General features: G+C 41.4%; 1 protein-coding gene across 1 annotated transcript in view; it reads left to right on the forward strand.

Annotated features, from left to right (window-relative positions):
- The window catches only part of SPATA16 (spermatogenesis associated 16), a 200,709-nt gene that overhangs the window by 166,970 nt on the left and 5,927 nt on the right, over positions 1-27,812 (forward strand). Inside the window, 2 exon segments of the mRNA XM_036352620.1 lie at positions 3,392-3,556; positions 6,906-6,989. Of these exon segments, the coding sequence (XP_036208513.1) occupies positions 3,392-3,556; positions 6,906-6,989 (249 nt within the window).

Below are 27,812 nucleotides of genomic sequence, written 5' to 3' on the forward strand. Positions count from 1 at the left end.
ACATGGATTTTCATCTCTTGCCATGAGGTGGTAGACTCAGTTGGTGAAGGACATTCTGGTATGAGGGAGGTCTCTGTGTCTCAGGCAATGATTCTCCTTACACTCTGACACCTGTCTCCTCTTTTAAAAAAATATTTTTATTGATTTCAGAAAGGAAGGGAGAGGGAGAGAGAGAGAGAGATAGAAACATCAATGATGAGAGAGAATCATTGACTGGCTGCCTCCTGCATGCCCCCTACTGGGGATTGAGCCCACAACCCTGGCATGTGGCCTGATCAAGAATGGGACCCTGACCTAGTTCATAGGCCGATGCTCAACCACTAGCCATGCCAGCCGAGCACCAGTTTCCTTATCTTTATCGATTCCTTTGCTAGTCACACAACACATGGCCCAACAAGAATGGTTCTGGTATTTTAAAAGTAATAATCTAAAATATTCCACTACCTGCCTATTTGGTGGCTTTTAATCCCAGTGAACATCAGCCCCATTCAACCAGGAACTCTGCTTTACTGGTAGTTTTCCTTCTCTGGGTCTTTGTCCTAATTATTTCACATGCCATCAGATGCCACTGTGCTTTTTCATTCATTAACTTTATTGGCTGCTGTCAGTTTCAAGCCTTATGTACTGTGTCTCCTGGGCTAAATGTTAAAGAGTCAAAATAATAAAATCTCTTGCCATGCATGAAGCCTCCTTCACAGGCTGACTTGCCAAAAAATGACTTAACTAACCACGATTTTAATACCTCATTAATTTTACTTTTAATTTCCTCCAAGTGAAGCATAAAAAATGTTTACATATGCACATTTGAAATGAACAATAATATTTTTTTCTACCCCTCCTTTTTTGCAATTAATGTGTCTATATGTTGAGTCAAGTGGAAATATATTCCAAATACTTGGGCTGTGCTTTTCAGCACTATTCTATGTAGTGCCACTTATTTGCCAAATATTAACCCATACCTGCTATTAAATCTAGGCAATCCTGACTAAAGCCCTCATTTGAACTTGCTACTTACCTAACTTCATTGTACCTGTGTGAGGTTTTAGCTTCAATCACATCAACTTTTTAACACTCTCTCCAGCAGCTAAGGAGCCCTTTAATCACTCCTGCGGTCTTGCTGGGAGGGCTACTTCCCTTTAGATTTAGCCCTTGCTAGCATTAGATGTTTAAGGTAATTCCTTCGTTTTTCATCCTTTCCTTTATTTTCTTAAAGCAACAGCATTAAAACATTCCTGCTGGCATTATATTAATTTCTTTTGTTTTTCACTTTGTCTCTCAAAGACCCCTATCATGTAGGTAAAATATGCATACATCTGTAGTTTTCTAATAATCAAAACTGCATTTGTCTTAAGCCGAGGGGTGGGAGGGTTGACTATTAGTAGTCAACTATATATTCTTCCTAGTATTTTATATGTATAGAGTACTTCCTGCTTTGTTATGCATCCATCAATCAAGCTAACAAAACACCATTGCCCTCCACTATTTTTGTTTTTTTGCTTAGGAAATTACACTGCTAGATTATGTTCCCATGTAGGCTGCAGTTGTTTCTGCTCTTTGGAGTTGAGTCACTACCCCCTTTCCTACACTAGCCCCAGTGTTTTCTGGTGTGTTTTTCAAGACAAATAAAGCAATTTTTCTTCAGAAAGAAAACAGTTTCTCCTGCAACTCACTTTCCTCTATTTGGCAGAATCCCATTGTTTAGGTACACGATTAAACTAAATGTGTAGGCTACCTATTTGGTCAGTTCAGAGAAGGGAGCCCAACTCCACAATTTGCAATCATTGCTCCTGCAGGTTTATAGATTTTTAGACAAATGGTTCATCTGAAAGAACAAATTAGTTGAAATAGAGGAACATTAGTCATATGATATAGTAGGTGTTAGGGAGAAATACAGCAAATACAATGCCATGGTTCTCAACCTTCCTTTATTAACAAGACTCCAGAAAAGCACCAACTTCTAGAGGTTGTTGTCAATTAAAACATGCATATGACATTGCAGGAAGAACTGCTTTCTACATTCAAGCTTAAATTCCAATGCTCTTCAGTAATGCAGTTTCTAATAGTTTTTCTCTTTGGAAGATGTATTTTAAGAAAAAAAAAATGTCTTCTCTAATTTCTGGAGGAAAAATCTATTTTATAAGTATGCACAAACTAAAATAGCTCTTGCTCAAATACTAAAGTTTTAAGATAGTTGCCTATTCTTCAACTTCTTGAGACACTTGAATATTTGGGGAGTGAGGGGTACCTAGCTACAATCCATATGAAGAGGGACACATTTCAAGAGATTATGATTCACTGAGTAAGTCCCAGGACTCTGCCTAGTTAACGAACACGCCTAGTGATTCTGGTGCAGGTGATGCAGGAGGAACCCTGCCCTAGAAGATGCTGGTCCTCCAGCCTTCCTCCTCTGAGCACCTGGATGTGGGATGAAATTGCCAAATAAATCCTCCTGTGACTCCTAATTTCTCATTACCCTCCACACAATTCAAGGATTTTCTTTTAACCCTTATAGCTCCCTTTATGTCAGAAATACTTTTTCTAAATATAAATGTAGGTATTTTATTATAAACTTTGCCTCTCCTATCATGCATTATGATTTGTATTAAACTTTTTAGAGAAGGTGACATCTTCTCTTTTACGGCTGGCAATAGCAAACACATTTGTAGGCCACCTCGTTAGAAAAAGGCCCTATTTTGAGAAAGCCCAAAATACCAATAGATTCATGCAGGTTGGTGGTCCTTACAAATGTGGACAGTAGTCTGTTTCAAGATGGGTCATGTCAGTTGCTGGGATGGCCCTAGGAGTCAGAATAAAGTGCTATAATACCACAAGAAGAGGATCCAGAGTCCAAGGCCATACAAGAACTAAAGATAAAAGCAGAGTTGAGCTTTGATGTAAGTCATTGGGTAAAGAGAATTCAATGTGCATCACATTTTTCAGGATTCAGCTTGCATAAAAATATTCTTTTATATAAACAAGGCAGTGGGCAACTCTTAGCTCTTATGATAACCTGGGTGACATAGATAACCCCCCCACACACACACGCACACACACACATGCACACATTCTAAACAGACACAGCTTTCTGATGGCCACTGGGAAGGTGGAGCATGCGTTCAATGTCAGTCCCCTCTTCTCCCCTCAGCACAACTTGCTTATGCAGGGCCACCTGCAGATCAGTCCTGCAATGTGTTCCCTTCTACATACACTCATCAGTTTGAAGGAAGGGTCCAGATCATTCTCTAAAATGAGAGAAGGAAACGTTTGTTTATACTAGATGCATTGCTTCTAAGGATGTAAATATACTATAACAAACCCTGACTTCAATCCCCAGAGAAAGCCCTAGTTCTGTGGTCTTGTTCTAAAACATTTCCTTTCCCAGGGAGACCAGGGGAGTTTCCCTGCGTGCTCAGGTGTGATGGAGAAGTTGCAGTACGCCAGCCTCCTCAGCCGGCTACAGAGAGTAAAGGAGCAGTCCCAGGTGATCAATCAAGCAATGGCTGAGCTAGCAACCATTCCCTATCTACGGGACATCAGTCCGCAGGAGGCAGAATTGGTAAGTATTTGTTTTTCTTTGTTGAAGGCTTTCTCAGACCCTGAGTCAGAAGAAAAGTGATATGGTCTGAAAGAAATTTGTCATAATAAATGTAGCCTGAGGGCCAGCTCTCCAACCCTCATGAAGCATTCTAATGAAGAAACTGGGAAATGTAGAAAGGTGTCTTATTTTATTTGCTCACATTGACTGACTTCCATTTTTAAAAAATATGTTTTTATTGATTTTTTTTAGAGAGAGGAAGGGAGAGGGAAAGAAGATAGAAATATTGATGATAGAGAAACATAGATCGGCTGCCTTCTGCATGCCCCCTTCTGGGGATCGAGCCCACAATCTGGGGCATATGAAGGAATCGAACCAGGGACCTCTATGGTGCATGGGACAATGCTCAGTCCACTGAGCCATGCAAGCTGGTCTGGCTTACATTTTTTCATAGCAATATTTGTCTGACATGGAAAAACATGGGAAGGAGCTGATTATTTGAATTGTATGTCAAGCTTTGTGTTTTAAGTAAAGTTAAGTTTTAATTAATTGCTTCTCAAACTCCAAGACTTGTTAACACAGGATTATCTTCTGTGGAAAATTGAGAGTACAAAAGAATAACCACTGTGCAGAAAACCAACCGTACAAAATAGTCTTTAGAGTTTTCTTATTCACTTCTAGTGTCGCATATATGTTGGCAGTGCCAACACATACACACACACACACACACACACACACACACACACACACACACACACACTGGTACATTTAGATAGAACAATTATTTTATTCAAGGGAAAAATGTAGTTAGTCAAATGGCTGTATTTTTTAACTGAATCAACCAGTTAACTCAGAAAACACAGGGGCAGTCAAAAACTAGTTGAAGGAATAGCTCAAACAATCTTCAAAAAGATTTGTTTTTATAACCATAATCAATATTAGAAATGACAGCAGCTAGTTTGAAAAACAATTAGTTAACCATGTGCTGGCCATTCAAGGAAAGGTAAGGTGTACTCTAGAGCAGTGGTTCTCAACCTTCCTAATGCCGCGACCCTTTAATACAGTTCCTTATGTTGTGGTGACCCCCAACCATAAAATTATTTTCATTGCTACTTCATAACTGTAATTTTGCTACTGTTATGAATCGTAATGTAAATATCTGATATGCAGGATGTATTTTCATTGTTACAAATTGAACATAATTAAAGCATACTGATTAATCACAAAAAAATATGTAATTATATATGTGTTTTCTGATGGTCTTAGTCAACCCCTGCGAAAGGGTCGTTCGACCCCCAAAGAGGTCGAGGCCCACAGGTTGATGATATTGCAGAGTTGTAGCAGAAGGGCAGAGCGACCTTGGCTGCACATTAGAATCACCTGGGAATCTTTTTAAAATCCTGATTTCTGATCCTCATCCTCCGGAAATTCTGTTTCTTTGTTATGGGGTGGGGCCACAGCATGAGTAACAAAGAAACAGAATTTCCAGAGGATGAGGCCCCGAAATCAGGATTTTAAAAAGATTCCCAGGTGATTCTAATGTGCAGCCAAGGTTGAGAACCACTGCTCTAGAGGGAATCTTAATGTTGGACAGGGAAGGGCTCTTTCCTTTGAGACTTTAATTGAAGGTAGCTAAAACTAATTACAGACCTGAATTGAATTCATATAGCAAGGATGAGAACAGCCCAAACTGGTCACCTGTAATTTTCAGATAACTGAAGGAATCCTCCCTCCCTGAGTTTTCAAAGTTATAACAAATCAATCGAGAAATGCACTGCCAACATTTATAAAGTTCATCTGAACCTGTCAAAGTGTGTTAAATATTGATATTCAAAGTAAGCATTTAAAATGGTCTGACTAGCCAAATAATAAAACTATAGGTGGGGGAGGGGGAAGTCTATTAATCAAGGATTCACTAAGTCATGCTTTCAAAACCTTTAAGGTTGTGTGCAGCAGAACGCCTCCTAAAAGGCTGTGTTTACTAGTAAAATACCATTCATACGGCATTCAGGAGTGCAGTAAGCAAGGAGCTTTCAAAGTGCATGTTATAGCCAATTTCAGATGATTAATGCCCCTCGGAGATAAGAGGAAGCAAAGAAAATGTTAAATGAAGAAACTGGCTCAGTGTTGATCCAGTCTTCCTGAAAAGCACATGCAAGATTTCAATGAAAAATACAAGAGGGTTTTCTGCACCTTGGCCTTCTTCACCACCCATCTGCAGCTTCTTTCTTCTGGAAATACTTGCATTTCAAAATATACACCGAGGGCACCAAACTAGCATTATTGACATCCCTTATTAACATGTTAGTGCAATATTCCACTCTCTCAAACCTTGGAAAACAGGATTTAATGGGATATTTTTATAATTTATCTGCCTACTAGAAAAAAATTTTAATGTATATGGATGTATATGTGGAGGCCCAATGTTTAAAAGTCATGCATCTTGCAAGGTTTCATCGCCGTAAATAACAGATTTTACTTTTCAGCTGTGAAGCATGGGTTAACCTAGACAATAAATCCTGGTAAGGCCTTCTGTGGCACTGTCTAAACAGTGACTGCTCCATAGAAGATTTCTGAGTGACTCCGCTCTGCCCTCCTGCTACAACTCTGCAATATCTAAAGTTCAGAAAGATTCTCTAAGGGTCCCCACTGTTTGAAGCCACAGTGGACTGAACTGGCATTTGTTCTTTAGAGAACTTTCCTTTTTAGCTGTGACCATCACATAGGTCCGTGTGCCTTCACCGCTTTGCAGCTACATATGCAGCAGGTGTATAGGGGACTATTTCAAATTGGAATGTGGCAGTTTGGGGCAAAAGGTGGAATTCTGAAAACTTGCCTGTGAATGGAACCTAAAAAGAAAGCGTGGTTATTTTGAAGTTTTAGAGAAGAAAAGAATAGTAAAAGAACTGAAGTGAGCTAGATTCTTTAAGAGGCAATAAGACAGCACAGTTTCAGAATTGTCCTCTGGTGAGCTTTTGCATGATGCCTGAAATCATGATATATCAGCCTCGGGAGAAAATACTAAAACGCGTTCATGTACTACATGCCATTTCCTGAGAGAATTAACTATGGCCTTCATTCTTTACAACCCAAATCTGTTTTTACAAAACGTCAACGCTTACAACATTAAAACCTATATGTTTTCTACCCATTTTCAAGAAGCATATTTTCATTGTTTCAATATTTTATATCTGCAATAACACTCAGTAATGACTGAAGCAAAGATGGGGTAGCAATGTTCATTGTCGGAAAGATGAGTAATAAAATCATCAGCGTACAAATGATTTTTTAATTAGGTTTTAATCTGTGTATTTAGGGAAGTTATTTCTGTGAGAATTCCACACTGATAATTTTTATCTTGGTGCCACAGCTGCAGTCACTAATGGCAGATGCTATGGACACCCTTGAAGGAAGAAGAAACGATAAAGAACGTGTGTGGAATGCAATCCAAAAGGTAAAACTCTCAGCTGAAGGGAAAAGATATATGATTCTCAAAGCAAATGTCCGGATTGGGTCAAGTCTGTTTAGAAGATAAAAAGGAAGCTCTTTGGGTTGTTTTAGTCTTTGTTTTGTTTTGTGTTTTGTTTTGTTTTGTTATTAAATAAATGCAGCACTCTCTCTGGAAGTGTAACCAAAATCAAAGATGGATTTTTTAACCTGTTCCCTAAGGTCTTCTTCTTTTCCAGCAGACTGTAGTCATATGTTGGTATGGGTCTTCTTATCATTGTCATTTTCATATTCTATTTTTGTTGTCTGCTTCTTCATTATTGGTTATTATAGCTTTCTAAAAGCCCTTCCATCCATGTTCAGTCCATTTCCCAACATTTCCCCCCACTTTTTATCACTGGAGGAAAAAATGGCTACATTCCAGGAAACTACAGAGAAACCACTTTGATGTTTTTGAGGAGGAATAACATACTGGTTATTAGCTGCAGAGGAAGATCCCTTCATTGGCTATGGAGTTGAAATAAAGCGACCACCAGGATGTACCTGGCAGCCCGTGCTCTGGTGGCTTATGTGATACCACAGAGCACTCTGACAACATAGGAGTGGGTAATATTGAGTCTCCAGTCCAGCCAAAACTAATAAATTCTATTCAATCTATTCCCCACTCAGTCTCCTCCAATCACTATAAGAACCCACAAAGAGAACTGGTTCCAGGAGATGTGAGAGGAGCAAACCAAAGAAGCCTTTACTCTAAGAGGTAGCAGTCAGCCATGAGGGATTCTGGCACATCCAAGGAAATGTGTGCCTTCTGAACTCACTCAGAGGCCCTATGATAAATGTATAAAACAGAAACTCACTGAACTCAGCAAATACTTGTTGAATATTTGCTATGCCAAGAGAGAATAGTAGGTGTTAAAGACTGTGCTGGGAAAGACAAACACAGCCCCTGCCTATATAGGCCTTCCATCAGTTATTAAAGAACTAGAGGCCTGATGCACAAAATCTGTGCAAGGGGTAAGCCTTCACAGTCCCAGCTGCCTTGCAGCCCAGCAGCCTCACTGCCCCACAGCCCCACCCCCCATCCACACCCACCTTGGCCTAGCACTGCCCGTGTCAGCTGCCCCACCCCCTGATCAATCACCCTGCAGAGGGTGGCCTGGGCCTCCCTCTTTGGGGCGATCACAAAGCCCCCCAATTGATTGGCCTGCTGGTCAGTGGCCTGGTCCCTCTGGGGGTAATTGTGGGGCAATGGTGGGCCCCCCCAACCAATCGCGTCACACCTACCTTGGCTGGCCTGGCACCAGTGTGTGTCATAATGTGGTTGTCCGGGAGGTCATTCTGCTGTCTGGCCATTTGGTCAATTTGCATATTATGCTTTTATTATTATAGATTACTTATAAGTTTACAGAATATCCTAGTGAAAAGGTGAATGTTCAATGATCTATAGAAACAAATAGCTCAGAAAAGCCAAAAGTGATACTTATACAATATTTAAAGTCTACATAGTCATTATCGGATGAAAGGGAGATTTCTAAACAAAAGGAATAGTTTGTACCAAGAATGCAAAGAAAGCTTGGCAGATTCAAAACTGACAAAGACACAAGGAACCTATTTCAAAACGAAATAAAGGCAGAAACCATCTCACAGAAAGACTTATAAATTATGTCAAGACATAATTTATGTGTGTGAGACACCTCCTGGGCTGTAGTGGGAGAACAGATTGAGGGGCTACAGAAATATGGGGAGGTCAGTTCTAAGGTGGTGGCTTGATCTACGGTGGGGGATATAGCAGTAGAGCGAAGCAGACTGATATAAGAAATATTCAGGAAGCCAAATCAACAGGCCTTGTAGTTCACTAGTTGCCTGTGGGAATTTAGAGAGTAGAAAGAATTGAGAATGATGCCCACATATTTGGCTTGAACCTCTGGGCAGGGAATGGAGAGAGGTTTGCTGGTGCCATTTACTGAGGAAGCAAACACTGTTGGCGGAGCAGCTTTTGGCAGCGAATCTGCACTACTTCAGAACCCAGCTGGGAGACAGAAACTATGCCCAATATTTGAAAGGGGATTTAATATACAAAATGGTTAACTAGGTATGAAATTGTTAACTAGGTAACTGAAAAGGCAAAGGAAAACAATAACTTATCACAAAGAAAACAGTAAAGGCAGCATCTACCACCCATTAGTGCTGGAAGATCAAAGTGAAGATGTGGGAATTACTAAAACAGAAACTTGGAGAAGGAACCCTGCTGGCTAACACTCAGTCCTCCCACTGGAAGGTGCTGCCTAGCTGGTGCTAGTATCGCTGAGCTTAAAGGAGGCGTCCTAAAGGGCTGAGACCGGTGTCTGAGGCGTGGACACCGACCCACTGTGCTGTAGTAGAAGGGGAGAGGGGAGAAAGAGTGGTAATGAAGGTAATTCTGATACTACAGAAAGGAACATATTCCTACAGGAAAAAAGCTTTGCTGAAAAGATGCTCACAGGAACCCCAATTAGACAGAAAATCAGCATCCAGTAAACAGAAAGCAGCAAGTCCCTCTCTTGCCCTATTGACAGAGATGAAGAGCTAGCAAAATAGAAGTAGGTTTGCAGAGCTCTAGCCCCTGCATCAAAGAACTAACGGTGGAAGGGTGGGCTTGGAGTTGAGAGACTATCGGCAACAACTGACACAAAAGTACAATGAACTGACAGTGCTGGCAAGGTATCCAGGAGAAATACAAAAGCCTGGAGTTCTGAATAAAAGATGGAACAGTCATTGCCAAATTGCTGTTAATGGAAATCATTTGAGTGACATGGCTGAGAAAGAACACAGAGTAAGAAGAGAGGCTTTAGGAGCACATTCAATCTTAAGAGGAGGATCCTACAACTGAGACGAAGAAGAAATGGCAAGAGAGATGGGAGCTTGGGGTAAAGCAAATCCAGTTCTGATGGGAGTCACGCAATATAATCAAATATTTCTGTTAGCTACAAAAATAATCATTTAGAACAAAGGTCAGCAAACTCCCAGCCCTCAGGTTAAAATTGGCCAACCACCAATTTTTGTAAATCAAGTTTATTGCACATGTTTATGCAATTCATTCATGTACCGTCTATGTCACCTTGATCAAGTTGAGTAGTCACCACAAATTCTTTATAGCTCACAAAGCCTAAATCATTTACTATCTGTCTCTATACAGAAAAAGTTTGCTATACCTTGATTTAGAGTATTACCCTTCACAGAAATATTTGCATTTGTATAATAATATTAATATTTTTGTAATAATATTTATATTTTTGCAGTATATAAATAACATTTGTACAGTGATATTTAGATTTACAAATCTAAGTGACAATAGAAGAGTTCAAACATGAAATTCCAATGACCAGCCAAAAAGGTGGAAAACTGACATTTACCTATATCTGTCGACATCTTATAAAAAACCACCAATTCTACCTCATTCTCAGCTAGTTTTTGACACTCACATTTGTAGAAGCACGGAGCCTGTAGCCTTCCACTTTGTCCCTATTTTAGTTATATTTTGCTGTGTTACAAGTCACTCCAAATATATATAGTGGTTTAGCAACAATGTGTTCCTCTCTCATGGTTCCATAGACTGACCAGACTCAGCCAGGTGGTTTCTGCTCAGTGTCTCTCATGCAGTTCAATCAGGTGGTTTTAATAACACCGGGTCATTTTAAAGCTAAAATGAACCGGACTCCAGAATGGCTCACTCACGTGGCTGACAGTTGACACCAGTCAGCTGAGACCGTTGACTGAAGTGCCCTAATGTAGCCTTTCCATGTGACTTAAGTGTTCCAAGAGGAAGTATTTCAAGACAAGGAAAATAGAAACCACAGTCCTCTCAAAGGCTAGTCCCAGAGGTGGCAGAGCAACTTCCACCATATTTATTGGTCAAAGCAGTCACAGGCAAGCCCAAATTCACAGGGTTGGAGGAATAGATTTCACTTCTCTATGGAGGAGGATATGTACGTTCAGTGAGAGAATGAAATGATAGTGTCTGCCTTGGAGACAAGCTCCAGCAGCAAAGCTGTGACTCTCTCTGGGATGGAAAACATGCAAGCAAGCAGGAGTCAAGAGGATAGTCAAGTCAAGGCCACTGAGATTGGAACGCTACAGAGCCACTCCACCCAACCACTGGGTGTCTACAAAGACCCACTGGTGAGCAGCCAATCTTTCCAAATTAAAAGCCCTGGAAATGATCCTAGCTTTCTAAATGGAAGTTCCTAAGAGGTGTTTAGGAAGATGTGAACGTGAAGGAACAGGGTGCCAAATTTTTCCCAAGGGCTTTTAATTTGGTTAATGTGACTCTACAAAGGATGATCCTATCACTTTCAGACAATTCCGGTAGCAAGTAAGTAATTTCCTTTTATTGCTACAGAGTTAATTGGCGTGTGCAGAAAAAAATAATTTGAAAAAAAAAAAAAAACTAATTGTACAAGCTACACTGTGTTCTGAGCCCACTAGAAGTTGATATCAGCATCACCACCTCTGAGATCTGTTATCTGTAATAGAAACAGCTGTTGTACCTAATGAAAACACTTGAAATTTTCATCGGAAGCAGCAGAATTATAGCAGCACCTCCTAGTTCCACATAGTTACAGGGACTGTCAGAATCCCCATTATCTAACACAATGTTTAGATCTCCACTTTGTTACAGGTCTATAAAAAGCCTACAAGATGCAATCTGATCCGTAAGCATTGACCTCCTGTCTATATTTTGTTTTCGTTGAGATTTCACTAACAATCCAGAAAAAGAGAGCGTGCGACAGTTGTTTTTTCTTAACCCACTAGAACTAAAATACATTCTTTATAGAGTTCTAGGCTGTTTGCTTTTGTTTTGGTTTGGCTTTACAGAGCATTATTTTCTTTCTGGTAATTAACTAAGAAAGATATATTAATGTTGGTTTAGCTGTACATAAACAAAAATAAGCAGGTTATGTTAAAAAAAAAAAAAAAGGTAAATTTTCTTGTATTGGCAAGTCCCATGCCACAACAAAACTCTTTAATTGAGATTGTCACACTTTGCTTCATTTTAGTCTATAAATACCTGAGAAAACACTCTTTTGAATATCTCACAGGTCCTATTAATACACAGTGCATTCATGCATTCATCAAACATTTACCCAGCACCTCCTCTGGGCCCAACTCTATTACAAGCAGTTCCCTCATGATGTTTTCACTCTATTCGAGAAAAGTAGGCAATACACCAGCTAAAAAATCTGGAATGTGTTATAAGTAGTAAATGCTATGGGTGGAAGAGACAGGGACAGAAAATAGAAAATACCAGATGATTGCAACTGCAATAGAATAGTCAGGGCAGGATCCACCAAGGTGACTTTAAAGAAATAACTGAAAGAAATGCAAACCTTGCAAATAGCTGGTGAAAATCATTCCAAGTAAATGAAACAGCAAATTCAACACCTGAAGATTGGACATGCCTGCCATGTACAGGGACCTGCAAGGAGGGCAGTGTGACTAGGGTAGAATGAATAAGAGTAATAGGAAATGAAGCCAGCAAGCAGAGGATATAATGCTTTGTCAAATAAGAAAACAATATAAGCTACTGCTTAGAATAGATTATAAGACCTGGATGGAGTGGCTCAGTGATTGAGTGATGACATATGAACCAGGAGGTCAGGGTTGTATTCTCGGTCAGGGCACATGCCCAGGTTGTGGGCTCGATTCCCAGTGTGGGACACCCAGGAGGCAGCCAATCAATGATTCTTTCTCATCACTGATATGTCTATTTCTCTCTCCCTTTTCTTTCCTCTCTAAAATCAATAAATATATTTTTTAAAAGAATAGATTGAAGGGAGCAAGGGTAGAATCAGGGAGACAAGTTGGTAGATTATTATAATGATATGATACAGGAGAGTGATTATAGTGGCTTGAACTCAAGGGTGGATGGCTTGAATCTTGAAGCCAGGTGGTGGCAGTGGAAGTGAGAAGTGAAGAAAAAGGTTTATATAGAGGGAAGCTAGTACGTAAAAAAAAAAAAAAAAAAAAGCCTGAACTAGCAATTTGGAGACCTGGCCTGTCACCATTAGAAAAGGAAACCACTTCCTTTCTCTGGGCCTCAGTTTTCTTATCTATAAAATAAGATAGTGACCTAGAAGATTCTAAGTCTCCTCCTAGCTCTGAATGGACAATGTGGCTTAGTTGGTTGAGCATTGTCCCATGCACCAAAAGGTCACCAGTTCAATTCCCAGTCTGGGCACATGCCCAAGTTGTGGGTTCAGTACCCAGGGTGCATATGGGAGGCAACCGATTGATGTGCCTCTTTCACATCAATGCTTCTCTCTCCCTCTCCCTCCTCTCTCTCTAAAAAAAAAAAAAAATCAATAAAAACATTTACAGAAAAGAATACACAGCCTAAATCTGCAAATCTTTGACCATTAATTCAGCTCCCACTCATGGGACTTTAAGCAAGTCACAGCCTTTTAAGAAGCATAATGTATTTGCATCCTTATCACCTTCAGAGTCTATGATTTTGTGTTTCTTAACACTGAATCCAAAGGCCCATTAAAGCTTTATAAACTAGGCCTGAAAATAAATAGAAAAAGGAGTCTTTGGAAAAAAATTATTTTAAAAAAATGCACCAACTGTTAAGTTGGAAGATTCCTATTTCTTCTCACCAGAGAATCAGTTAAGAGAAATAGTTAAGCACACTCTGCTGCAACTTAGAAGAAAAGTTATTTGCTCTTCACTCACAAAGTCTAAATTTCACACTAAAAAGATCAGAATTTAATCTCATCCAACAAAATTTTTTTCTTATTCTGATATGCCTCTGGATCACTGATGTGAGACTAAATGAGAGAATTAAACTGTTATTTTAAAAGTAATGATAGAAATACCCTAGCATATAATCATGGTCCTGTGAATTTTCATGAACAGTAATGCTACTTCCACATTTCATCAAATATTATAATATCACAAAGTACATCATGATATTCAATGAATCTAATGCAGTATAGGTGGATATCTTTAAATCATCCACATGAACTTATTCAAAATTATTTAGCTTTTTATGTTCCTTTTTAATCTCAAAATCTTAACTTATAAATCACACTTACACAGAAATGACATTCATTGATGTACTAATTTGGTCTTTTAGGATGAAAACGGGAGAGAACTGTATGTCACTTAGCAACGCTGTTCTGTCCCAGGCTGATGCAGGCAAAGCAAACAGGGGAGAATACAAATCTGGGAGATGGGCCAGGGGCAGTTGGTTGAGGAGGGAGAAGGAAGAGCAAATTGGAGCATTATATTTACTTTCCACATCAGCATTCAAACCTGAAATCCTTCCAGAAACCCTTCTGAGAGACTGCACAGGCGGCACCATCATTCATCGGCCAGTCATTTGGGCTGACTAATCTGTGGTTAGGGCCTGCAGTTGTGTCTCTCTGAAAGTACTGCTGTCTTTTCAAAGATTCAGCAGCCGTACCACTCATTGGCAAGTTTTTTCAGCAATCGGGTTTTTCCTGTGTGTGTTGTTCTTTAAAGAGTCTCTGCAGATTTATTGCAATTTGATTATGAATCTTCTCAGCTTCTGGTGACAGGCTTCGACATTAGCATATCCCCAAATTCCTTTACAGTGTGTGCTCCAAGCGCTGCTAAGCAGTTCTATCCATGGCAAAATGCAAATCGTGGGGAGCAACCTAAGTGCTGATGGCTGACCATGCTGGGGGCAGAGTAGGTAAAAGCTCTGAGAACGAGGAGGGAGGCAAAGCTTAAGGGGATGGAGAGGCCACAAGCAGGAAATAAATCCCTGTGGTTCCTGGGATAGATGAGTCTGAGCCAGTAGGTGTCCAGGCCAACAGCTGTAGTGGAGGGGCCTCCACCAAAGCCGAGGCAAACCTCCTATTGTGGTCACAGGCAGAGCCCTGGGGCAGTCAGACCTAATTAGAAGACCTCATTCTCAAATGTTACCCACAGCAAAGCCAGGTCTAGCCTGGAAAGCACAGAAAACCAAATGCTTTCATTCTGGCCATCTCCCCCAGCCACGGAACATACCCCAAATCTAAATGGCACATTTCAATTATGTAAACCAAACAGCATCTTTCTCATTTGACTTAAAGGAAACATTTAAGTTTGTTAAACATTTTCAACAAGTGTAGTTGCTAATCAATCACTGTCCACCTGTATGTGCATGTTCCTCCAAAATTACATACTTTGTTGGCTGGAAGTATTATCTTCTAAAATGTTGATGATTTGGCAGGAAATTTCTGTGTAGGAATGGAATCCTAGCAAGGCCTTCATCTAGGGAGCATGTATCCAAAAGTTTTGCCCTTTTTAACCAGGACTTTATCAAGGGCCAGACAAAGCTAATTGCCATTGTGCTCTTGTACTTAATAAAATACTATAGCTCAACAAATTATCAAACTATGTTAGTCTTTGAAGCTTGCTTTCAAATAGCTATCACAATTGAAACAAGGCATAGAAAAATGTATCTCCAATAAATAAGTTAATAATGCAATGATGACAAATATCATCAGTGATTACTATTGATCTTTCAGTGTGTGCCAAGCATTTCAACCAGTTATCATTTCAATGACTGCAATAACCCTATGAGGGAGATGTCACTAATTCTCCACTAAAAGATGATGCAAAGGAGCATTGTAGAATTAACAAGGAGATCAAGTCCAAGTTTGTACTGACAGGATTTGGTTTTGAATCAGATTATTTGAGTCTAAAGCTCTGTTCTTAATCATTAGCTAGACTGCTTAGGTTCAACCAAATGCAGCTACTAAAGGTCAATGGCACAAAGAACATCGCCTGACCCTAGCTATAAGATAACCAAGGAAACCACCTTTGAGTCTGCTCGTGGGCAGGGAGTGGGATCAAAGCACTAGAGACTATTGCAGGCATCCTCTGTCTTTCTCTAGATCACAGCTCACTGGCCCAGGCAAGGACTTACCCAGACTGCTTTGCAGCAGCTCCCTGACCAAATCCAAACCTTGGCACACACTATCCCCCAGATCATGCTGCTCTTACTGTCCTCCCTCATCATCTCTCCCTTTGTAGACATATCATGTATAGATTGGCTTTTATACTTCACCATTTTCACTCCTGCTGCAACATCAAAACTTCAAGAAAACAGCTTGAAATCCTAACTGTTCCTGCAGTGGACTTACTGTCACTCTGAAGGGCACTCTCTGGTGACTTATCTGAATTAGCATTCTGAAATGCACCTGGTTCTCAATGAAAATGCAAGTCTAGAAGCACATATTGGCATAAGCCCTCCAAGCTTTAACCTCACATCACAGAGCCCTGGGGCTGGGATTGGACAGCACATTGTTAACCTGCTTCACTTCCTGTGATCTCTCTCTGCCTGTCTCACTAAGGAGATAATATAGGGAGGCTACTAACACAGAAACTGGAAATGCTCATGTAACTCCAACCCTATCGGCGTTCTTATCTTTGTAAACACTTCAAAATGCATCTTTCAGAAGTTCAATGAGATATTCTGGCGTGAGGTAGAAGAGTATATATCTCAAGTGTATTTGGAACTGAAGAGTAATTTTGCAATTCATTCTTAAAGTTACTCTCTTTAAAATAGCAAAGTATCTTCTTTGCTTGACGGCCCAGCATTTTGTTGCATGTATTTTATACATTAAGTTTTGCAATCCTTTGTAATTCAGAAGAATAACAGAATAATAGCTTATACCACTTGGTAGCTAAATGAACCATAGGACATCTTGCATTCTATATTGAAAGTGGGATTAATACAGAGTTCAGAGCAATTGACTTGTAGCTCATTCAGTCATTTAGAGTGCACTCATTATACCTTTCATCTTTTGGAGAAGGGCAAAAACGAAAGTGCCTTTATATGCAGCCCTAAAGGAAAATATGAGTCATTTGTTATCCTGATTATGACTTTCTTAAAATGGTGCATGTAGAAGAGGAGACAAGACTGTAATCTAAAACACTACAAATGCTGTAAACACAAACAAACACATTTTTCTTAGCGTCATCCAAACTGAGTATATAGCTTATGTATATTCTGCTAAAATGGCTTTGTGCTGGAGAAAAGACTGTGGAGAGGAGCATGAGATGGCTGGTGAAGAGGTGACGTTGGATCTGTGTTAGAGAGATGCTGGCCTAGAGATTAAATTACTGATTTAAGAGGCTTTTAACTTCCCCAGACCTCTTAATTGGAGAGAAGACCCTTCAGCTTCCCAGTAATTCACTTCATCATATTGTTAAAGATACTTTAGAAGCAACTGGGAAAACTAATTCAAGAAATAAAAGTACATCTTTCTAATATATGAGGGTCAAAAATATATTTTTTTTAAAGTAATGATAGCGGGTTTCCACTTCCGGGAATATAGAGTAAACATGCTTTGCCTATTTCTCCCATTAAGTATAACTAAAACCATGGACAGTATATGTAAAACAAATACAAGACTCTGAAAGGTAGAATGAGAAAGGCAGACAGCCTAGGGGCATGGAGACCTGAGGAATGACATAGTGGTAAAGGGTAAGTTCATTGATTTTTTTGTTTGTTTGTTTTTTTGACTCATACATCCTGCATTTGTTGCTAAAGAAGCTGGTAACCCAGAAATACTAACATATGCAGACCAAAAAAAGCCTGCTCTCTCTAGCCAAAGGACAAGGAATGCAAGACAGAAAACTCTTAGACAATAGTCATTCTATTCTAGCCAAACACCACAGGGAAAATGGTCATCCAACCCCCACCCATGTCAGCAAAGGACTTAGATTTCTACCTTGCTAGGCTATAACAAGGTATCCCAACCTTCCCACCCTAACAGAGTGGTGTCAGAGAAGACCAAATAAGGAGCCTGGACACCTGACCCCACTGGGTGACAAGGCTCCCCTCTTGTCTGTTCCCCCTATTGGTGGAACAGACCCCTATTGGTAGAGAGCCAGGAAATTCACCAACCTACTATCATGAGCCTCCCACCTCGGTCTGATGTCAGTGGAGGCCACAGGGATCTCCTACTCCTCCCAGCTAGGGAAGGATCAGTGGAAGACTAGTGAAGAGCTTGAATGCTCATCCCCACCAGAAGGAACGAGGGCCCCCTTCCTCAGGTGTCCATGAAGGTTTCTAGTCCTACCTGGCAGTAATGAGGCAGTGCCTCTCCTGTCCCTGTGATATCAGTGATGTAAAGATCCAGCTAAACCAGAAGATCTAAATAAGACCGAGTGTATCGTAACATAATATCCAAAATGTCCATATTTCAATCCAAGATCACTCATCATACCAAGAATCAGGAAGATCTCAAACTGAGTGAAAAAAGATAATCAATAGATGCTAACCCAGAGATGTCAGAGATATTAGAACTAACTGACAAAGATGTTAAAGCAACCGTCATAAAAAAATGTTCTAATGGGCAATTACAATTTACAAATACCTTAAAACAAATGAAACAATAGAATCTCAGCAAAGAAATAGAAGCTATATAAGGACCAAATAGAAACTTTAGAACTGAAAAATATAATAAGCCAAAATTTAAAACCCACTGGAGGAGCTCGACAGCAGAATGAATGGGACCGAGGAAAGAATCAGGTCAATAGATATTAACCAAACTGAACAGCACCCATGGACCCTAATAAAGGCATGTGCCCCAGGTCTGCCTCTCAGCTTGTGCCGTGCTTTGACCTGCTGTGTGGCCCCTCAAGGCATGCCATGTACTTCCTCTGAGTAATAAACTTCCCTATTTTAACTTTTCCTGTGGTCTTTTTTGGAACTGCAGGTCACTATCCAGCACCCTGTGCTCTGCTTACCAAACGTTAACAAAGACATAACAATCTTCCACTCTTTTTCTGCCTTTTGAGAATTAATTGATCATTTTATATGACTCCATTTTCTCTCCTTTCTTAATATTATCAGTTATACTCCCCCCCCATGTCTCTGGATCTATTTTCTTTTCTTTTTTTTTTAATGTCTAAAGTTTTACATATGCTCCCTTTTTCCCCGATTGACCACCCCTCCACACACACCCCCCCCCAGCCAACCCTACTCCCCAGTGTCTGTGTCCATTGGTTATGCTAATATGCATGCATACAAGTCCTTTGGTTGCTCTCTAACCACCCCCCTCCCACCTTCCCTGTCATTTGTCTCTGAATCTATTTTTGTTCATCAGTTTACGTTGATCATTATATCCCACATATGAATGAGATCATGTGATATTTACCTTTCTCCAAATGGCTTATTTCACTTAGCATAATGCTCTCCAGTTCCATCCATGCTGTTGCAAATAGTAAAAGTTCCTTCTTTGTTTATAGTGGCGTAGTATTCCATTGTGTAAATGTACCACAGTTTTCTAATCCACTCATCTGCTGATGGGCACTTAGGTTGTTTCCAAATCTTAGCTATGGTAAATTGTGCTGCTATGAACATAGGGGTGCATATATCCTTCCTGATTGGTGTTTCTGGTTTCTTGGGATATAGTCCTAGAAGTGGGATCACTGAGTCAAATGGGAGTTCCGTTGTTAACTTTTTGAGGAAACTCCATACTGTCTTCCACAGTGGCTGCACCAGTCTGCATTCCCACCAGCAGTGCAGAAGGGTTCCTTTTTCTCCACATCCTCTCCAGCACTTGTGGTTTGTTGATTTGTTGATGATAGCCATTCTGACAGGTGTGAGATGGTACCGCATTGTTGTTTTGATTTGCATCTCTTGGATGATTAGTGACTTTGTGCATGTTTTCATATGTCTCTCGGCCTTCCTTATGTCCTCTTTTGAAAAATGTCTATTTAGGTCCTTTGCCCATTTTTTGACTGGATAGTTTTATACTTCTTTTTTACTTTTTTTAGTGGTTGCCCTAAAGTTTGAAATGTACATTTATAACTAATCCCTGTCCATTTACAAATAATACTATGACACTACACAGGCAGTATGAGTACCTTATAATCCTATGCAATAAAAGCCTAATATGCTAAGTGTCCAGTCATCCAGTCGTCCGTTCAACCAATCAAAGTGTAATATGCTAAGGCCACTCAACCACTCGCTATGATGTGCACTGACCACCAGGGGGCAGATGCTCCCACCAGTAGGTTAGCTTGCTGCTGGAGTCCAGCCGAACGGGACTGAGCCAGATGGGCCAGACATACCCTGGAGCCCTCCCATGGTCCCTCCCCAGCTGGCCAACCTCCCATGTCCCTCCCCAGCCCCGATCATGCACCGGTGCGGTCCCTTGGCCTGGCCTGCATCCTCTTGCAATCCGGGCTGAGGGACCCTTCTCCCCCCCCCCCCCCCCCAGCACAAATTTCATCCACCGGGCCTCTGGGAACAAAATAATCTTAATTCCTTTTTCAAGTCCCTTCTATCATTGTTGTCAATTCATTTTACTTATATGTTAGCATTTACAAGGTGTCCCCCAAAAAATGATGCCCCAAAAGAGTATATACACACGTTTGAGCTGATAGCTCAATTGATGTTTCTCTTTTTTTCAGGTTTAAACCATTAGAATTAATAATGATTCAAATGTATATACATTTTAGAGGACACCCTGTGTATCTGATATGTATGTACATAAGCATACATAATCAAATACATTGTTTCTCTTATTATTGCCCATTCACCAAGCTCAGGCCATAAAACATATCTTAGCAAATTTAAAATAATAGAAAGCATACAAATTAAAACCATAATAAGTCACTGCAACACCTATCAACAAGACTAGCATAAGAAACACTAAATGCTGGTGAGGATGCAGAGATTTTGGATCATTCGTATATTGCTGGTACAAATGGAAAGTGGTACAACCACTGTGGGAAACAATATAATAGTTTCTAAAAATAAAAAAAAAAATTAAAAAAAAAAAACACTGAAAACAAGAGCAAGCCACTTTCCATGTCATGAGAACACTCCAGCAGTCCTGTGGAGCAGCTAGCACCCATTGGCCAGTCATGTGGGTCAACCTTCCTGGAAGTGGATAGAGGCTGCAGAAGCCTGGCATCCGGGTTGATACCTTCAGGGCAACCTCATGGGAAACTGAGCCAGATCCATCTAACCAAACCACTCCCAAATTCCTAACACTCAGAAATTGTAAAAATAAATGTTTTGTTGCTTAAGCTACTAAAAAAAAAAAAAAAGAACACCTAAATATGCAACTATCATAGGACCTAGCATTTATACTCCCAGGCATTTATCCCAGAGAAATAGTCTCATGTTCACACAAAGACCTATACACAAATGTTTATGGCAACTTAATTTGTATGGCCAAACATTGGGAGTAACATAGATATCCTTCAAAGGTTCTATAGTTCAACTGTGATACATCCATACCATGGAATACAGCCAAGCAATAAAAAGCACAAACTGCTGATACACGCAACAACCTGAGCAAATCTCCAGATAAGCATGGCGTTACATATTACATGCTCTCATTTACTAGTATATCACCTTCTTAAAATGACAAATATAGAAATGGACAATAGATTAGTGGTTGCTTGGGGTTCAAGGGGGTGGGGCCAGGAGAAAATGGGTGATAGCCATGAAAAGGCAACATGAGAGACCTTCCTGGTAAAGGTACTGTCTTATATCTTGAGTGTATCTACTTTGGTATTCTACTACCATTTTGTAAAATGTTACACTGGGGCAAACTACATTAAAAGTAAAAATATTCACCTGGCCAGTGTGCTCAGTGGTTGAGTGTTGACCTATGAATCAAGAGGTCATAAGTTTGATTTCCGGTCAGGACACATGCCAGGGTTGCAGGCTCAATCCCCAGTAGGGGGGCATGCAGGAGTCAGCCAATTGATGTTTCTCTCTCCCTTCCTTTCTCCAAAAAAAAAATTCAGTAAAAACTTTTTTTTAAAAGAGTAAAAATATTCTTCCTGTACTACTTACTGATAGATGGGAATCTACAATTATGTCCAAGTGAAAAGTTAAAAAATACATTCAAACCTTCAAATAATTTATGCCATTAAATGTTGAAAATTATTTTTTAATATATGTTTTTATTGATTTCAGAGAGGAAGGATGAGGGAGAGAAATAGAAACATCAATGAGGAGAGAGAATCATTGATTGGCTGCCTCCTGCATGCCTGCTACTGGGGATTGAGCCTGCAACCCAAGCATGTGCCCTTAACCGGAATTGAACCTGGGACCCTTCAGTCTGCAGGCAGATGCTCTAGCCACTAAGCCAACCCAGCTAGGGCTAAATGTTGAAAATTTTTAAACAGCCATAATACATGTTTTCCCGGACAGAGTGATAGCAAGGTTTTGTAATATTCTTTAACTGTATACTAAACATAATAAAAAGGGCTACCATTATGGGCATTTTCAATTGAGTTGGTAATACAGTTTAGCAAGAAGTTTTTTGCACATTTTGTAACAACTCAGCAGTAGGTGCCTCAGATTTTACGTTGTTCTTTTATGACTAAAACACTATCATACCAATTTTCTACATAAAAAAGGAGAAATCTGGAGCTTGTTTGTCTGTTTGAATGGTAGCCAAAGCTAAAGAAAAATGCTATATTGTGAATAGCAGAGACTAACTTTACTTTAGAAATTAATTTCAAGCCTGTTTGAAAACAATTGTAATTCTAATTAGAATTAAAATTCAAACTATTTTGGATGATAAATATTTAAAAGCATTTGGCCTGGAAACTAATCTGGAACAGAGCAGAGAAACTAATGTTATCAAATCCACTGTGATGAAGGGAAATGTCTGCCTTGCCTAGAGGGTTTTGGTCCACAGTGCTGATCTCTGGAACACACCCTCATTCTGTACCCACCACTGCAGTCATATAAAGCTGATACTTCTCCCTGAAGAATGCAATTCTTATTCCATGTACCATTTTTCTCAAGAGACATCTTTAAAAGCTTTACTAAAAAGAAAAACCCTTTGCCCTAACTGGTTTGGCTCAGTGGATAGAGCGTCAGCCTGCAGACTCAAGGGTCCCAGGTTTGATTCCGGTCAAGGGCATGTACCTTGGTTGCAGGCATATCCCCAGTAAGGGGTGTGCAGGAGGCAGCTGATCAATGTTTCTCTCTCATGGATGTTTCTAACTCTCTATCCCTCTCCCTTCCTCTCTGTAAAAAGCAATAAAATATATTTTTTTAAAAAAGAAAAGAAAAACCCTTTGAGGACCCAATCCCTGAGGCATGAACATGTGTAAACAAACCTAATCCTCTTTCCTTGATCCAGACTTAGATGAATGCAAGAGGAAGTCCCAATTCAAACCCAGTGCCTTTCTTCTCAGTGTAACCTACCCGTACTTTGTGTTTGAGATCAACTTCCTCGCACTGCCATTTCTGGGAAGAAACCACCCTGGTTCCCAAGGTACACTCTTAGCCTGTGCAGGGCGCACCAAGCAAGTAGAGAGCATCAGACAGCAGGAAAGTGAATTCTAGAAAGCATCAGTCATGCTTGAGGGGAAAATTAGAACTTAACTGGGCTTCCTTGTATCTTATGGCTTAGTAATGGCATTAGTTTACTGGGGGTGCTGCAACAAAGTACCACACGCTGAGTGGCTGGAACAACAAAAATGTATTGTCTCGCAGTTCTAGAAGCCGGAAATCTGAGATCCTAGTGTCATCAGGGTTGGTTTCTTTTGAGGGCCAAGAGGAAAATCAGTTCCCGGCCTCTCCCGTAACTACTGGCGGTTTGCTGACAATCTTCATCATAACTCTGCTTTCATCTTCACATGCAGTCACCCTGTGTACATGTCCAAAGTACCCCTTTCTGTGAGGACACAGCCTTTTGGGTTAGGGCCCACGCTAATGATCTCATTTTAATTTTATTACCTCCATAAAGACCCCCTTCTGAAACACTTGGAGTTAAGACCTCAAAATACAAATTTTGGGGAAATAAAATTCAACTCATCAAACAGTAATGTTTGATGTTAAATGACTTTAAAAGGAAAAAGGCTGCCCAGATCTTTACAGTGACTCTCCTTCCCAACCGCCTCATTGAAATGATGCACCTTTCAAAGCTCTGGTAGGCTGTGCTCTCCCTTAATGTCATCATCTCTCACCAGCTTTGCTCATGTTGAGCTTCTTGTCATTTCTTTCCTTAGTGTGTCCCATTCCTAACTCTCTTTGCCCTGAAATTCAGTTTCTTCCTTAGCAATGCCTTTGGTGTCATCGCCAGCCTTCACACAATAATCAAAGTTGCTTTCACCTGCCTTCAGTCACCAAATAAAAATAAGTTGCATCTATGCACCAATGAACCTAACAGCAATCCTCCTTCACTAGGGAGCTCTCAGGTGTACAGGGGTCACCTGACCCCAGGGCATCCCCACACTTTCCACCCACATATAAAACTATGTTGGGTATCCTATCTAATAAAAGAGAAACATGGTAATTAGCGTACGACCGCTACCCTTCCCATTGGCTAATCAGGGCGATGTGCAAATTAACTGCCAACAAAGATGGCGGTTAATTTGCATATATAGGCACAATGATGGGAGGCCATAGGGGAAGGATGGTGATTGGAAACACAGACGGCAGGCAAGAGCCAGGAGGCACTGCCCCTGGCACTGAATCGGAGAACCCGCCGTCTTTGCCTGCTCCCCTGCGGTGATCGGAGAAGCCAGAGCGGGGCACAGAAGAGGCCGGCGCCCGCCTCTTCCCTGGCCGCCCCTGCCAGGGATGAGCAACCAAAGATCCCACAGCAGGAAAGGGGGGCCTGCAGCCAGCTCCCCTGTGCGCCTGCCCCTGGGTCGCTGCAGCGATCAGGAAGCAGGAAAGAGCAGCCTCTAGCCAGCCCCCCTGTGCGCCTGCCCGTGGTATCACAGCTGCGATCACGGAGCAGGAAAGGGGGGTCTGCAGCCAGCCCCTGTGTGCCCCTGCCCCTGGGTCGCCGCAGCAATCATGGAGCAGGAAAGAGTGGCCTCTAGCCAGCCCCCATGTGCGCCTGCCCCTGGGTCGTCCCTGGGATCACAGAGCAGGAAAGGGCAGCCTCTAGCCAGGCCCCCTGGGCACCTGCCCCTGGGTCGCTGCTGAGATCCCCAAGCAGGAAAGGTGGGTCTGCAGCCAGCCCCGTGTGCCCCTGCCCCTGGGTCACCATGGCAGGCGATCCCACAGCAGGAAAGGGGGGCCTGCAGCCAGCCTTTGTGTGCGCCTGCCCCTGGGTCGCCGCTGCGATCCCCGAGCAGGAAAGGGCAGCCTCTAGCCAGCCCCCATGTGCACCTGTCCGTGGGATCACAGTGGCGATCACAGAGCAGGAAAGGGGGGCCTGCAGCCATCCCCTGTGTGCACCTGCCTGCCCATGGGATCGCAGATGGGATCCCACAGCAGGAAAGGGCGGCCTGCAGCCAGCCCCTGTGTGCACTTGCCCGGTGGTATGCCCAGGAGATCATGGAGCAGGAAAGGGCGGCCTGCAGCCAGGCCCTGTGTGCGCCTGTCCCTAGGTCGCTCTGGCGATCCCACAGCAGGAAAGGGCCTCCCACCCTAGCCACAGCTCAAGGGAGAGTACAACATGCAGTGGAGGCCAGGAGCCTGAGAGATCAACAGAGAGGGGCCCTCCCAGGTGTGGCTGGGGGCAGGCCCCCAGCAGACACACACACACACACACACACACACACACACACACACACACGACGCCTGCACCGAGCCTCTGCTGCCAGACTGTGGCCATCAGTAGGACATCTACTGAGGGCTCCCGGACTGAGGAGCTGGCTTGGCTAAAGGAACCCCATCCCCCAGTGCATGAATTTCATGCACCGGGCCTCTAGTCTACACTAATAGAAGGGTAATATGTTAATTAGACCAGGTCGACCTGACATCTTCCAGACATCCAACTTCTGGACAGTTAAGGGGTGACTAGGCTGGCAGAGGGGCAGTTAGGGGGCAACTAGGCCAGCAGGGGAGCAGTTAGGGGGCAACCAGGCCAGCAGGGGGGAAGTTAGGAGGCAACCAGGCCGGCAAGCAGAGGCAGTTAGAGGCAATCAGGCAGGCAGGCAAGCGGTTAGGAGCCAGGGGTCACGGATTGCGAGAGGGATGTCTGACTGCTGGCAATCGGACATCCTCTAAGGGGTCTCGGATTGGAGAGGGTGCAGGCCAGGCTGAAGGACCCTCCCCACTTGTGCATCAATTTCATGCATTGGGCCTCTAGTATAAGATAGAATCCCATTTTATAGTAAAAGATTATTGGAGAAAATTTCAAGAACTTTTTAGCTTGCCCATACCAAAAGTGACTACGAAGGGGTTGTATGTGGGGAAAGTATATTATTTTAATGTGTAACAATGTTATTGTTTTTATCCCAGAATCCAGTAGAAAATCCTAAATTTTGATATGCCGAAAAAATATAAAATCATGAGCTGAAAAAGATTTTAGTACCAGTAAGTAATGTGATGCAGTATTGGGATGAGAAGGAAATAACGTGTACTGCTAACTACCTTCTGGTGTTAAGCGATCCATCAGAGGGGCCCTTTGGATGCAAGGTAAAATTCCGATACATAGGATATGAGGGAGGCCCAAGAATCCCAGTACCCAAGGGTGTTTATATTAACCAGTTCAGTACCGATTGTAGACAAAAACCACAACAGCAGAAGTGGTTGGATCCCTCTCTTTTCCATGCTGCTGCTTCACCATGTGGTACAAGGCAAATTGCAAAGTGTCCTCTTTCCACTGAACACATTTCTGCAGAGTGAATCTAGGCCAAAGTAAACATCATAAAATTAGTACTTTAAAGTTGGGATGGATTTTAGAAGTTGCTTCAGCTCACACATGACTCATGAATACTCCATGCCCACCAAAATTGATTTCCAATCATGATTCATTTCCAACCTCTGGAGATGGGATTGCCATACTTCACCCTGACATCCCTTCCATGTTTATACAGCTATGGAAAGCAGTTATACCTAATGTTGATATATCCGCTTGTTTACTCATTTGCTCATCAATCAGTTCTCAAAGTTTTATTGAGTACCTATTCTGAAACCTCCAGGCACTACAAAAGGCACTATCATAATCTCTGTAGAAGGTTTAGCCATTTATGAAGAGCTTTGCACAAACATCAAGCCATTAAATCCTCACAAAAACCCAGTAAACTAGACTACATTTATTATTAATTTTTATTTATAATAGATATGAGAAAATTAAAGTTCAGAAGTGAAGTCATGTGACTAGTCAAAGAACTGTGAGTCAAGTGCATCCTCTACATCTAGGTAGCACTCTCTTTCCAGTGTGTGTGCTGACACAAGACAGATCCATCACCTCTTCCACATAACAACTTTGATATAACTCAGGACACCACAGATACTTGCTATGTTTCTCTTTTCCATATTAAACACCTCCAGATCCTTCAACTTCCTTCATACGATCTGGAGTCCAGACCTTGGACACATCCAGAACTCAGCATGATAACCCAGTTGTGATATGACCTGAGCAGAGAATGTGAAAACCATTGCCTCCTTTGAGACAGATACATTTTAAACACTAGTCTATACTCAGATCAGCTCTGGGGGAGGTAACCAGGTAATCCTGTTAATTTATATTGAACTTGTGGCTAATATGTACTGTCAGAGACTTACTTCTCTCCCCTCCTTTGACCCCTTCCTAATTCTGCCTTTTATAGAGTGAAACTTAGAGGCCTAATCACAAGACTAATGTATGTCAAACACCTACACTTAGCACAGTTATGGAGGCAGCATCCCTCCCAGAAGAGAGGCCAAAAACACAGTAACTATTAGATGACATTGTTCAGCTTTTTATTTTACTTCACCTTTCTATGCATTTTTCCATGTATTTATGCTTTTCCCATTTATAGGGTTTATACTTCCAGATTCTAGTATTAGTACTCCTACTACATAATAGCAATTCAGGCCTATGCAAACATGTCATGTAAATTGTTTTAATTTAATCTGACCAGGACCTTTGAATCAATGGATAGATGAGGAAACTTAGATTCC

The sequence above is a fragment of the Myotis myotis genome, unplaced genomic scaffold, assembly GCF_014108235.1.
Source record: "Myotis myotis isolate mMyoMyo1 unplaced genomic scaffold, mMyoMyo1.p scaffold_m19_p_2, whole genome shotgun sequence".
Taxonomy (NCBI): domain Eukaryota; kingdom Metazoa; phylum Chordata; class Mammalia; order Chiroptera; family Vespertilionidae; genus Myotis; species Myotis myotis.